Source organism: Phaethon lepturus, unplaced genomic scaffold (genome assembly GCF_000687285.1).
Source record: "Phaethon lepturus isolate BGI_N335 unplaced genomic scaffold, ASM68728v1 scaffold14237, whole genome shotgun sequence".
NCBI classification, from domain to species: domain Eukaryota; kingdom Metazoa; phylum Chordata; class Aves; order Phaethontiformes; family Phaethontidae; genus Phaethon; species Phaethon lepturus.
Window position 1 is genome coordinate 57566 of NW_010551241.1, and position 15166 is coordinate 72731.

General features: G+C 38.9%; 1 protein-coding gene across 1 annotated transcript in view; it reads right to left on the reverse strand.

The window, feature by feature from the left end:
* LOC104623681 (homeobox protein MOX-2-like) overlaps positions 1-12791 on the reverse strand; it is a 51045-nt gene extending 38254 nt beyond the window's left edge. Inside the window, exons 1-3 of the mRNA XM_010290850.1 lie at positions 12781-12791; positions 8885-9089; positions 7978-8048 (exon numbers count right to left, since the gene is read on the reverse strand). Coding sequence (XP_010289152.1) covers positions 7978-8048; positions 8885-9089; positions 12781-12791 — 287 coding nt within the window. The remainder of the gene's footprint in view (positions 1-7977; positions 8049-8884; positions 9090-12780) is intronic.
* Positions 12792-15166: the final 2375 nt, after the last annotated feature.

Consider the following 15166-nt stretch of genomic DNA (forward strand, 5'->3'; position numbering starts at 1 on the left):
CACCCTACAGTGGTGCGGACGGTGATACAGGAGCTGCAATGCTCTGCAAGAGCCCAGAATACATCATTGTGCCTGGACCCTGATACGTCCTAAGAGGGTTGAAAGCTGTGCTAAGTAGTCATAAAACTCTGTATTTAAATGTTGGAGGGCAACTACGGAGACAGACAGGCAAACGTTGACTACATGGTAGTGCCATACCTCTGCACCTAAAACAGATAATGTAGGAAATGCACAGCATTACCCGATACTAACCCTGGGAGAGTAAAGGTCTGTTCCGAGTTCTCTTCCCACTATGGGAAAACCCGCTCTGCAGAAATGTGTGAATTCAAACATTTTAAGAAAGTCTCTGCTTAAGGACACAGAATTTTTGCAGAGTTATAACAGCGAACACTGAAACACTCAACACTTTCAAGCAGGTTCATGAATAAGTAGACTCAACTGGACAAAAGTAAAGAATAACTGGATGTCTCTTTTTAGTCTTACAACACCCACAGCAGCAAAGGAAACAGCGACTAGTGAAAACACAAAACCATGGATGGAAATCTGTGTTTTTTTCTGGCTTGAATGAAAGCAAGCTGCTTCAATAAGCACGTAAACAAACTTGTCAGGAAACATCTTTACTAATTTACATAAGGTAATTTAATAAAATTTGGGGGATGGAAAGAAACATACAGTCCATTTTCAGCTTTTCCTATACCTAATGAGCATTCTTCTCATCAGATTTTCTTTACCAAACTATATCCAGGTTTAAGGTTTCTACTGCTGTACAATTCTTACACAATTTTTTTTCTATAAGCGATTCTATGCTAAATAGCCATTATGCCAAAGTTCCCTCTGATCTTCATTTGTAGAAAGGGTTTTCATTAAGAAAATAAAAAAATTTGGAATGAATGACTTGAAGGTAAGAACAAAGACTCATCCCCAAACCAACTAATCCTGTGTGTAAGGATGCATGAGAATTGCCTTCCAATGCTGGAAGATGAAAATAATGGATAAATTATTTAGGACTGTAGTAAAGCATGAGACAAGGTTCAGAAAAAGAAAGTTAAGAGTATTTGAAGATGAGTATCAGGCCAAAATTCCTGCAAGTGAGATTTATTACACTATGGAGTCTGTTTCCTGAGACTGCTAATGAAGGCAAGCTATTTTTTAAAGTCCAAATGAGCATTTAATAAATTAGTACCACACTCATGAACCATATACATAACCCATTTTGTCATACTGAATTGAAAGAAATCAGCCCACACTCAAGCCTTTTAGTCATCACTACTTCACTCCATCTGTCACTTGTCTAATAAAAGAATATAAATATAGATCACTGTTTGGGGGGGCGGGGGTGCCTTTTTCCCTGTAAATAAGATTCCTCTAGGTAAATTATGTGTGACTTTTTAGCAAGGTTTCCTTTCCTTTTTTTTTTCAATCTGTACTGTGTTTTATGTCCTTCCAATCATTCATAGGTCTGCATAGCTAGACAGCAGTGTAATTAACTATGTTGTAATTAATTCTCTCAGAGGGGTTGTTCAGCCACCATCCACTGTACCATCTGACCATCTTCCACATTCACTACACTGGAAATAATGGCATCCCTAATGGACACTGCAGAGTCTGTAGTTCTCCTTTTTGGAGCCAGAGAAAGCTTAGTCTGGCACAGAGTGGCACGGGAGAAGAGAGGGTAACAGAGGAGAAGAGAAGGAGAGGAGAGTTGCTTTCTCCTCTTTGTGAAGGTTGGAAGTGAGGTAAGGAGAGTAGTGATGAAAATCAGTATGATTATGACAAAAAAAGCTTTCAGCTACGACAGTTTTGCAGCGCTTCCTGAAGGGGGGCAGCCTCTTGATCCTTTTTAATATCCTTATTAGTCTCCAGTTCAAGAAGCGTGTGTGAAGACATGTTTAACTCCCATTGAAGTCAATGGTTCTTAAGCATATGCTCAAATTTTTTCGCAAATCAGGACTTTAATCTGTTCCTTATGTACATTTAGAACTCTTCTGTTTTTGAAGTTGCTGGAAACATCAGTTTGCTGATGGGAGGTGGGGGAAGGGAGCAGGACTCCATCACTTTCAGAAGTCTGCAACTTTCTTGTTTAAATTTTTTCTAATTTTGACCAGAAATCTATCTCTTTACCAATTTTTTAAAACCTTCTCAAGCACTGTCTATTAGATTCTAACGTGTGGTGCAGAAATGTGAGTTACTGACACAACACACTTCTAGGATTTTGTTAGTTATAAAGTCACAAATAATAAGGTTAGCGTCTCATTCCTCCCTCCTTCCTCTATAAAGCTGATAGAACTCTTACCAAAACCCAGAGAGATTTATTCCTAGCAAGAGGAAAGAAGACTTGAGACAAAAGCTGTAAAACTGTCTCCGTCCTACACTGCAAACGCACCTCAATTCTGGCATCTAATGCTTTTGGCTATTTCAGTCCTGGAACAGAATCCTCTCCACTGAGCCTGAAGGTTGTGCCAAATTGTATGGTGATTTTTGTGATATGGAAAAAAGACCACTGGCGACTAGCCGGAAAGCAGCCAATCTTGTGATCTGATCCTCATGTGAATTTATGTCTCCAGAGTTCAAATTTAATATCTTCTGTAATTTTACCACGCACTCTGTTTGCTGATATTACACTCAAAAACTCTAGATATGGAAAATAACTGCAAATTGCCAAGCCCCAGCATTCAAAAGGTATCAGCAAGACTCCTGTACCTTTCCTTTCCTCTCCTTGTCTGCAGCTCCCTCACCCTCCCTAAACTGTTTTTAAAACACATTTAGGAGTAAAATAGCACAGTATAACCAAGTGCTGGTCCAGTCAAAACACATGGACAATCCCAGGTCCATATGTGCTGTTATTAGATTTAATACACACATGCACACACTCACACACACAACAAATGTATATTCTTGTCTATTACATCAATGAAATGGAATCACAAAAAAATATTTTACCACTTTCAAAATTCTTCTTACAGAAAACTAGAGTGAAAGGACAAATTGCCAATGCTATTTAAAGAGTTTACAGGCCCCTTCAAAATGAGACTTCACTTTCTTTGAGGCACATTCCTTCTAGCACAAGTAATTATTACCTAAAATCTTGGAATTAAAAGAGTGCATTTTAAGAAAGTTAGATTCAATCTTTTTCCACTCATTTGGCTTAGTTACAAATACTCTATTTTTACACAAGGGTCTGCTAAATACTGGGTATATCACTGGTATTAGATATTAACCATCAGCATTGTCATGTCTGGATCATGCTTGATTTCCACTATAGCCATTCACAGAATCTTCTCTGTGGCGCACACCCTTATGAAGCTAAAAGCTCAGGAAAAGAAGAGACATCACACAAAACATCTTTTTTTTTCTTTCTTTCTTTTGTTTACTCTCAGGCTTGCACACTTTTCTTACACACCGTAAATGCATGGAAGAGACATGACTGACCTGTAGTTATCAACAGAAAAGTCACAGTAAAACAACTGATGGTTTGGGGCCGATGGAATAGTGACAGAATATTGCTTCTGGATGTTTCTTGCATGTACGTCAGCCATACCGAAGAGTGTAGATGGAAAAAGGAAGAACACACTTAAGACAGCATGGAGAAAAATTTGAGGTAGATAAGAAACAGGATCTGAAACATTGGCTGAGTAGCAGTTGGGCAACGCCTTGCAGGGAAATAACAGTTTAACTCTGAGAGGATAAACTGGAACCAGAAGAAGGATTCTAGGAAGGTAACTTCAAGAGGGTATGATTGAAAGGTAGGATCATTTCATAAGCTTTGGCTTTGGCAGGGTTAAAATAGCAACCAAGAGAGAGCCAGGGCAGGAAAACAGGATTCGATTTCTGCAAAGAGGCGAAAAATTCATTTGTGGAACAGTCTGAAAATGTATTGGAGAGAGAGCAGATTGATAAAAGCAACATGCAAACTCCCGTGGCAAAATAAGATCTCCTAAACCATAGTTCTCACCCTGTTCAGAACAAGCAGCAACCCATGGCCTTGTACTGGGGAAATCAAGGACAAAGTTGGTTTGCTCCTCTAAAAAAATGCTTTGTGCTCACCCCTAGGTCTCTTTTGTGAGCATTTTTTCGTACATCTGTGCATTCTTGCCCTGGAAGGAAAGGAAATGCTGTCTGCTTTTATAAAGAAACCGACCTTAACTGCATAAAACTAGCTCTTAGGCTTTATGGAGAGCAGAGATATAGGAGACATTAAATGACATGGCAGGGAAGGTGCAAAGGCTCATTAGTGAGACCTTTTTGTGCTTGTTGTGCAACATGCTAGACACGTTCCCTGGACTTGCTTCAGTTCCCAACTTGCAGAAATACTCTTCCAGAGCTATTTAGGAAACACATACCCCCCACCAAATAACTTCTGAACCGGTAAGGCTCCATGGAGGTTCATATGAACATCTCAGGTAAGAGCAGTACTTCTTCCATTTCTAGCTCAGTGTGGATTTCACCTCCACCTTTTGTAATAAGAGTCTGCTGATACGTTAACAAGGTCCTTTTAATCAACAGGCCAGAAATAACACGTAGCCAGACTCCACTATATAGGTAGCATCAAGCTTTCTACTTACCAACATAATTAAGTCAACTATATGTTCAAGGTTAACATGGATGCATCTTTTAGTTTGTGTGTGTGTGAATTAAGACTATCAATTAGTTGTGAAACATGCCTAAAAAACAAAAGCAAGCCAGAGCCTCCATAAATAATATTTTTATGGTATCTACCCATATGTTGTGGAACTACAAACATTTCTCAGATGCACACTACCAAGCTGAAGGAATCAATGACAGAGTAGCAACCGACATGCCTGTGCTTAACTTTTTGAATGTTACACTATTAATTCCAAGACAATTTTACACAGTAACCTAAGCTTCGACAGGGTTAGAGCATCAGTACACAGACTGGTAAAGCACTGAGTAGCTTTTGAAGGAGGGAAGTAAACAGCTTTCCCGAGAACTCTGAAGGATTGGGTCATTCTGTAAGTTATATTTCAGCAAATATACTTCAATTCCGCTACAAATATACTAAATGCTGGATGCATTTAGCCACTGTTCTGGAAACGCACAATCTCTATCCAAAAAAAACCTGTTTGTTTGGGTGTCATGTCTGGAAAAGCTTTCATGGTATGTTTGCAAATACAGAAACATTAAATCTCTGATACTTCTCATGCCAGCAGACTGCAAACCTGATTGGCGCCTTCTCTGCATGTCTAAATTTCAGTTGGGAATGAATGAAATAAAGATAGCTTTATAGGGTTTGAATACTGTTAGATTTCTGTACATACCCTTATATTAAAGCAATAAAGATGTTTGCCTTGTAAAGTTGTAGTAATGAATTGAAGTGTAAAAAGTAAAGGGGTCAGAATGAATGAAGAAAAAAAAATTAAAATGCAAAACTAAACCAAAGCTACAGGAAAGTTTGGCAGCATATTTCTTCGTAGTGTAAACCAATCCAAAATATTTGCGCCCTTCTCTCCAGCTTTTTCTCCTGTGCTTATTCACATTATTTTTTTAAACTGTGTAATTTAAGTTGTTCCATTTACTACTTTTAATCATAACATACTATTTCATAAAAATACAGACAGAATAGTCACTCTTTCTATTGGTCCAATAATATAATCTATTAGAAAATTATGTACATTAAAGTGGTAGTAATACCAGAAAAGATAATGCGGCAGATTCAAGTCTCCTTATGGACAGCTGCTAATGAAGCCTCCTATTTTTATCTGACTCTGCTCCACTGATCCATAACAGTTTCATCTTGCATTGCCTAACAGACTAACATTACCTGACGGTACTGTTCTACTTAGCGGATCACTGCAGTTCTTAAGTTATTCTATGTTAACATCTAATGGAAAACTAGTTGAGGTAAAGGGTGGTATTTTTTCTTTTGCAGTAAAGAAAGTGCTCATTCTGCAAGGATAAATGGAAATTGAAAGGATATACAGGCATACACTCTTTCAGAAATGGACTTGTCTAAAAAAAGAAAGAGAGGCAGGGAGAGAGAAGGAGCCGGGAGTGAGACCATTAGTATGTATTGTTCTAATGTCCTCGAGAATGCAAAGACTTAACACACAGCTGTGGCTTGAGGTCATTGTGGTACTCCCAAAACAAGAATATAGAAAGAAAAAAAAAAAAAAAAGCCTAATACTACTATGTCACTTTTGAGTCAATCAGATCAGTAATTCCAAAATGCAAAGGACTTGCAACATTCTCAGTTCTCCCTAAGCCCTATGTAAGGCGAGCATGACTCATGGACTTTTACTAGGTTTTAAAGTCTAGTTCGGAAAATACCAACTTGAAAGGAATGAATGCGCCTTAGCCCACACTCGACTGCTGTTTTCTTCTCGGAGAAAATACTGTCTGGTGTTCTAAGCACAAAGCTTTCAAGGCATCTTCGAGCAACCAATGTCATCTTAGCCGCACGGGATTCCATTCACTACGTTTTTACCAGCTCACTGCAGCAAAACGTGCCATCATACCATTTATCAACATATCTGATTTCAGTTCTTTTTCCTTCAGTGTCCTTCAGTTCTTTTCCTTTACCAAAACCAAGTATTTTCATGAATTGAGGAGACACCTAGTCACTGTTGTTACCATTCTTTTTACAATAAGCTCATTTTAACAAGTTGGTTTTGCTTGTCCACATACCCTGTGAGGATGGAGCCTACAGCTTGAAAAGGCCTGAAAAGCTACTGAGACTCGTGTGCCCGAGGAACCCCACGCACCCTGCAAAAACATCCCCTTCCAAAGGAGCCCCCACGCACACTCAGGGTACATTGCATTTTTCTGGAATATGCCATTTTTTGCTTAGCAGGTAGAAAACCCCACGATTCATTCAACTCTCTTCAGAGCTATACTGTCAGTCCACATATGTCCGACAGATTTTTTAGTATCTATTTTTAGAAGGACCAAAGTGGGAAACAGTTTTTTTCCGCTTGGTAAATTTAAGTGGCTAATGCCCCCAATTCACCAAAATGTGTAAACTTACACTTAACTTCAGGTGTGTTAGTATCAAAGTAATACGACTACTTCTGCTGTGAAGTCCTGGCTCCACTCAGCAGTTGCCTTTGACTTCAGCACACCCAAGATTTCATTCATCTCCCAACATAAAAAATTAAATGCATTCTGGCATCATCGTAGGATCACAGTCTAAGAATTAAAACTTACAATGGTGGCAGAGGACACTGAAGTGCATCTAACACAGTTTATGTAAGGCAGTATTTTTTCAGGCTCACTCGCTAAAAATAAAAAATAGCTATTAGAGATCTGAGAGAATGCAGAAGTAAGAAGGACTTTTAAAAGCCTGCAGTAATCTGTTTCAGTTTTAGTTTTTCATATCCTATTTGCTATAAAATGATGTTCAATCAACCAATTTTTCTCTAGTCCAAGAAGCAGCTTCATTAAAAAAAAAGAAAGGAAGAAAGAAAGAAAAAAGATTACTTGGCTTCCAGTTAGGGTTTCATAATCCACTGGATTTTATTGGTTTAGTAAAACTATGCTCTTCCATCATAAATGAAAGATTTGACTCATTCCTTTGAGACTTGTTTCTTCTGTTGTTTGGTCCATTATTTTGTTTCATTTGTTGAAAAGAAAGATAAAAGGAAACATAGGTTTGAGTACAAAATAACTTTTATTTCAAATGACTGTTAAGTTTTCATGTATGTTTTCTTCTGTTCATGTATTTTAAGGGCCCTTTTTCCTACTACTGCAAGGTTTGTTCAGCACAGGTAATTTTCAACACAAAGTTCAGACTGTTTGCTTTCTTTGTATTGAGTAAGAAGCTCCAGTGATTTCAGACTATTGAATGATTACATTCATCATTGAAGTACACAATATCCAATAGCCAATTTCCAAATGTGATTTCTGATTTTTCTTTTGATGTGTGATCACATGCCTATTCATTAATATGAAAACTTCCAGTCAAGCAACCTACCCCCAAAACTATTTGTAAAATTCACAATTCCATGTGGAAAATAAACTCACATTCCGAACAGGAGGTATGTCACTGTCTTCTGTAGGTCCAAGATCTCAAAATTAAGGACATCCTCCCTAATCTACAATTAATATTACATCTTTAATATAACTGATGTTAACAAGTAGAATTTTGACAGCCTAAGTTGTCTATTTATAATGTTTAGTAGAAAACTTCAGAAGCAACTTTTCTTGTATGACAGTGAACTGCCTTTGTAGTAATGATTTTTTTTTTCCACTTTGCATCACTCAGTGAATGCTAGGATACAGTGATGCAACTCTGCACTAATGATACTACAGATATATACATAAAATTAGCAGAGACTGAATAATGTAGGCGGGATTTACATTTTTATCTATTAAAATGTTATTTTAAATGGATATAGTTTAGGTGAACTTATCAAAGGACGCAGATTTTGTAACATATACTAATAAATAACAAGGACAACAAATGTGTTTCCACCACGCTAGAAAACTAAGACCGATGGCAGCAGTGTTTTTTTAAACAAGCATTCCTTTGCTGTGCTTGCCGCTGGAAGCCCGCAAGACGGCGTATCACAAAAAGCGTAAGCACTAGCACGGCTAGCTGGCCTATCTCCTCTCCCAAACTAAGCTACATTCATAGTAAGAATGCGTGTCTTAATATCTGGTACTACCAAAAATCAGTGGGAGTTTTGTCATCAGTATCTTCCAGGTGAAACTTGCCTTAGCACGTATGTTTATAAACCATTTATTTTAGTAACTTTTTTTAGTGATTCAAATACTTCAAATACCTAGAACACTAGACCGTGTACATCCAACACAATTACATCAGGCTATTTTTGAATTCAAGCTTTCATTAAATGCAACAGACTCCGGTCATCAAAGGCCCCAGACGCTCGCTCCAGAAGTCAAACGACTTCTTGCTGCGCGCACCTACGCACAAGCCGCACAAGCTCACGCTGGTAAGGGTGATGCGATTGCCCTGCTGCGTAACGGGAAGGCGGCTTTTTCTGCGGGGCGGCTGCGCACCGTCCCGCTCCCACCCTGCCACCAGCAGTACTTGAGAGATGGCGAAGCGGATCTGTAAGTCTTTAAAGCCTACTAAAAAAAGCGCAAGCGCGCGCGCGCACACGCGCACAAAGCTTTTCGTTTAAGAAAAGCTCACAGTACTTTACAAATGGAAGGAAAGCACTGGTTTTGCCATTGTATGGGTTGGGGAAACAGACATAAAAGGACGGGGCACAGGCTCGAGACAGGTCATAAGGCTGGGTTCAGTGCCCAGCTGTGCACTGATGTAATGAAGTAGCCTCAAGCACTGTTCATCAAACTTCTCTAACGCCACACTATTTTAGTTAGAAACCTTATTAGCGTCATATGCAAGTATTTGTATTTTAAAAATATGACTTTCCTTTCGCATCCGTTCAAGTTGCATTCTTAAGTGTATTGGAACAAGGACACAGGATAACATAGCAAAAATAAGGATTGAACCCAACCCCACCATAACTACATTTTACTGATGCATTGAAACTGTGCTCATTGTAGCAGAGGAAACCAGATTTATTTCTCTTCCTTTCCAGAGACTAGCAAAACTGCGTGGTAGAATACATTTTGCTACTGAAAGAAACATGCTACAGCGACCATTCACACCGCTGTGTAACACTGTATTTGCTGAAAGCAATAATCCAGTGAGCAATATCAGATTATTAGCAGGTAGCAGCAAAGATAATGTTGTCACCTTCCCTTGAATTTCAAGACACAGAGCTCAATCCTACTCTTGAGGACTTCAAAGATACAGCACGTTGAGTCATCACATCACTAAAGAATGAGTATTTCCAAACGGCAAACTATATGCAGACTAACAGGCTCAATTAAAAAGCACTTATTAAATAATTAGCATGTCTAAAAAGGGCAACAAGTCTGGCAAAAAAAATCTGGAATCTGATTACTTACTGTGCAAAATACTAGAGAAGTTATGCTAGATATGTTAGGACAAATTTTATCCTAGGGTGTTAAAACCAATAAAATTAAAATTCAATTTATATCTATAATGCTGAATTGGCAATGCTCAAACAATCAGGCAATCCTAATATTTTATCAATAAAGATCTGCAAGAATTATAAAGCATTTTTCCTTCCCTACCAAGCAACAGCAGTTTAAAAATCCTAAAAGGTAACTACAACCGTGATTCTTTGAAAAGTTTTAGTGACATTTTCTCCAGATATTGCCAGAACGTTCGGATCTTTAATCCCCATGTGTCCATATCTCCTTCTCCATTTGGTTCTAGTACCACACTTCTTACTCATCCAGACCCCTCGGTGACTTTGCTTTGAAGACTGGGATCCTTGATAGTGCTTAATACCAAATAACAAAAGAATAACATGCAATTACATTCTGTGCCAAAGATTTAAAACAGAGTAACAGAGTTAAGCTCCAACGGCTTAAAAAACTTTGAGCACTTCAGTAGTTCCACTAAAGTCAATAGACCTTCTCACAAAAACATTTGTGCTCCAAGTGAATGTCTGTATTGGGACCCCGATGTTTCTAAAAGGGTGGGTTGCGGGGGGGAGTGTAAATTCTAGTGAATGATACATATAAACAGACAGAAATACATAATTAGATGCCATACTTAAATATTTCTGTTCACATAAAATTACTCTTTGGCTATGGGTAAAGAATTCTGAGACTGTATCAGTAAAAAGAGTTTAAAAATTTTACAGTCCTAGAAAAGTTCCTGACTATATTTCCTGAGAGTGAAAGTGAACATATTACAAATTTTCATCTATTAAACAACCTAGCAAGTAGCCCACTAGGTAGTCCAACATTTGCTAAGCAATCAGCCTTAAAAGTTTTCTCCTAAAACTATGATTATTATTCATCAGATGTTGAACTTGTTTCATTTATGAAATCTACAGAGGTGTTTTTTATTGTTTGGGGGGGGGGTTTAATGGTAAATGATGCTTTGATACTGGCTACCAAACAAATTAACTCTTTCCAGAAAAACTATGCTTTATTATGTATTTTTCTTACTTCCGTTTACAACCACGCTGAAAAGCACAGACATATTGATGAATCAGTTACACAGTTCTTTCTGACTACAAGTGTGCAGCTCATTTTTCTTACTGATGTGTTTCAGAAACCAATCAGAAGTTCTCAAAACCCATGATTTCACAGTATTTATAATCATTTATCAAAATGACCTGCTTTTTAGAGACCATTTCAAACATGTACATATGATTTATGATATTTAGATGTGTTTAAAATAAACTCCCTGGAGATGTAACTTTTTACTGCTTGCATGTTGAGAATAGGTAGGTTATAAAAGACCTTAAAACACTGGAAAAAAAGAGTATTGTTTTCTTTTCATGTGATCTGTCAATGAACAAAAACCAGCAGAACAGCTATTGAAACACTGGATTCCTGAAATGTTTTTGTAGGTTTAACAGCAATATTTCTATATGATACTATTGTAAATACAGTCAAAAATCTGAATAGTTGTTATTACCTGCTAGCTTTTCCTTAGAAATCTGCATCATATAAAAGCATTTTTCCCTGTCAAACTTTTAAAAAAAAAAAAAAAAAAAGCTTTCTTACGCCTGGAAGCATGTGTTTAATTACCTGAGATTTTAATCGGAATCAAAATTACTTGTAACATATATTTATCTATCACAATTAAATGTTTGAATATCTGTAGTGCTTAGAAGAATCCCTTCAACAGTACTCAGCCTTCCCCTGGTCTTTTCAGCATAATACAGATCCTTTTTTTGCCATAACGTTTTAGGCTTCCTTAAGGCTACCAGATTCACTTTCTTTTCGTCTTTCTCAGTAAACCTAGATTACACTTTCTATATAGGCATCAATATGCTTTTCTCCTGACTCGAGTTTTAAGAAAACTTGGGCCTAAGTAAGCCAACTTAGACAATCGCAGTAGTAATTTTGCATTTGATGTGTTCTGCATCGTCTGAGACTCAAAACCTACTCTATACAAACCAGAAATAAAATGGCCTCAAAAGTCACAGGCAAGTAATGAGAAGGGGAGGCATTAGAAAAATCCAAAATATCCCATATAGAACAACTCGTACCACAAAGCAACAAAGCACTCCAAGAATATGTTTTTTATACACTCAGCATGGTTTTCATCCGCACCTCATTAGCACACAAGATTAATTCTGACCATTAGTGCACTTCAAAATAAGCGATTTTATTTGGAACTTATCCTCAAATTTAGTATCATCTTTTTACTCCTACATCCTTGACGTACGCAGAGCTGAGTTACAAAGGCAAGGATGCAGATGCCATTATTCACTGCAAAACTTTAACATCTAAAGATTTGTGCGCATCACTCCTCAACTCGCAGGCTAGTTCACTGACCCACTTCTGGGCCTAGGCAGGTTGAAAGGAATGTTCTGAAGATAATGAGAGAGCGCCTACAAAACCTGGAGACACTGACAGCTGTAGTACGCAGGGCTTGGTGACTAAGCAAACAGTATTTCCCAGTCCTGTACAACAAGAGCAGTTGACAATTTCACCCTGTTCTGTAGCAGCCTATTCAGTATCTTCAAAGGAACCTCCCAAACTGCTTAAAACCTGGGTTAGGGCAAAAGAAAGCTGTAAGTCAGACAGCGTATACAAAACTACTACGAAAGCACGGTTCACCTTGCTTTCTCAATCCCAAACAGAAGTAGAGGAGAGCACAGCGCAAAATATTTCTACCCTCCCATTCCCCTGCAATATGTGAATTCCAGGGAAAAAGAAGAACCACAGGGATAAATACACAATCCATCATCCAAAATTGTACTTGCCCTCTGGATTTTTGTTTATAATTTAAAAAATTACATTCCCGCCATCATGACAAATAAGCAAAGTGGGGTATCTCTGCTGGTAAATTTTCAGAGTATCTATGTGGCTGAGCAACAGTTGCTAGTTTGGCAGATAAGTGATACAAACTCATTTTTATGAATCAACATTCCCGATCTCAAACATTCAGGAACAAAAGCGAAGTAGTGCAAGAAAGGGGTAGCCTAAGGTTAATTCAGCTCTGAAATGCGGAACAGATTCAGTGCTCAAGAAAACAGTGAACATTCTGTGGCCTTAAGTGATATGCTTAAGAAGAGGAAATATATCTGTAAATAAGCAAGAGCATTAATAATTGTCTCAGAATGCTGGCGCTGAAACTTAAACAGTCTCTCGTCACTTCTTAGTTATTTACTATTAGGATTTTATACAAACGCCTATTGAAGTAGTTCCAAGTGTGATGAATATGTCTCTAAAAAGTGGGGAAGGCGTAGATGAAATTCTTTCAAGTACAGCAATTTGTTTAAAAAAAGCAGATTAATGAGAAATAAAGGGGGTGATTTTTAATCAAATGAGGGGCGATTATGGATGACAAATATAGAAATGCAGCGACTTAAAAATAGTTCTTGCTACCATACATTAGAAGGGCATTAAATACCTAGCACCAGAGTTCAGGATTAATAAAGGGGTGGGGTTAAACGTTCAGTCCAAAACTCGGGCTTTTCCTGAAGAAAAACCAAAGCTACCCAGTTGTTGTCAAAAGATGCCTATTTTCAGTTTCAGAGATTCGCAATTGTGTGAACGGAGATAGTATTTTTTTCTTCGGGAAAGGGAGGAGGAAACAGTTACCTGCCTTGATCTTCAGAAAGTCTTAGAAAGTGAGGCTCGGAGTACAGCGCAAGATAAGCGTCACCATGGCTAAAGGCTCGAACCCTTGTCCACTAAATCCAGTGGAAGGCTCCAGCCACTTCAGGGTAAGGTTTGTGACATTCCCCACTGGCTTTTTTTGGTTTGCATTGCAAAATGAAATAAACAGAAAGCGATACAGATACTTCCCTGACAGTGAAAGGGGCTGATTTCCTTTCTTCCTTCAGCTTTAGGCTGACTGACAAATACAATTAATCTTTACACCGACAGGCATCCAGTTATTTTCCCAGTAGTAATGGGGACTCAAATTTTAGTATTGCTCATACACCTCATGAAATCAGATAATTCCTTTTATTTCATAAAATGTATTGAAGGTGCAACAATAGATTTCGCCACCAGTGTTTTAACAAAATACGGCTTTTAATCTTGGAAGAGTTTTCAGCCCGTATACCAGCTACGTAAGATGAAATTCAGTCAAACCCATTCTGAATTACTGTAAATGTTTCTTAATGTAACGGCCAATCAAGAAAATGATGGTATCCTTCAGGGTTATTTTTTAAAAGCAGCTTCTGTTGCTTACCACTTTACCAAGCTCACAACATTTCGAGTGAGAGAGGTCACGGTTTCAGTTGTGAACTTCATAAATATCTGGAAAAGCCTTTCACTTTCTCTTCCTCGATAACAAACAATTCGCTACGCCTGCTCTTGAGTTTTCAAACTGTTGAGCCCTCTCTTTTTCAAGTGCCTCCTGCCTGTCTCAGTATATTTTTGATGACCCCCCGGTTTACGTGCGCTCTAACGGAAGTGCCATCAGTCGTGTTGCCTTCCCCGAGTGGCTTTTGTCAGAGTGGGACTGTGACAGGCTTTGCCGTTTTAAAAAGCGGAGATTCTGTCAAGGATTTTTTGTGCGCTCAGCGATGCCAGATCATCGCCCTGGAATGACTGCGGGTCTACATGTTTTTATGCTCCTCTTTAAGTAAGAATTGCAGTGATTTTAAAAGTCAGACAGCTCCTTCCTTCCCTCCGCCCCCGCCACCAGCAAACTGAAGCGAAGCAGCTTTTCTAAAAATCCCATTCATCCGTTTGCTTTGCAGACTCCAAATTTTGCCCCCTCCACGCTGAGGATTTGATGCAGGCGCACTCTGATCCTACAGGGCAGCAGGGCATCAGCTCCTCTCCCGAATCCCCACTTCCAAGGCAGAGTTTCCAAGCGTTGTGCAATCGCCTCGGAGCCGCCGTCAGCTCCGCGGCGAAGGGGCGGAGGGGAAGGAGCGCGCTATATTCTGAATTTTGAAGCAGAGGTGGCGTATCGGGCAGGGGGGAGGGGGACGCCGGACCAGATGCTAAAATCCTCACCCAAACTACAAACGTTTCTCTCCTTGACTGCAAGAAACTCTCTCCCCCACCACGACCGCCACCTTGATTTCATGCTCTACCACGTGCTGGATTTTTCCTTTTTATTCCCACCCCCAACTCCCCACCGCGGCACTAATAAAGCTTGCTTTAATGATGGAGATCCCGCAAGCGCGTTTGAGGGAAGGAGCCATCCGGCAGCCCGGTG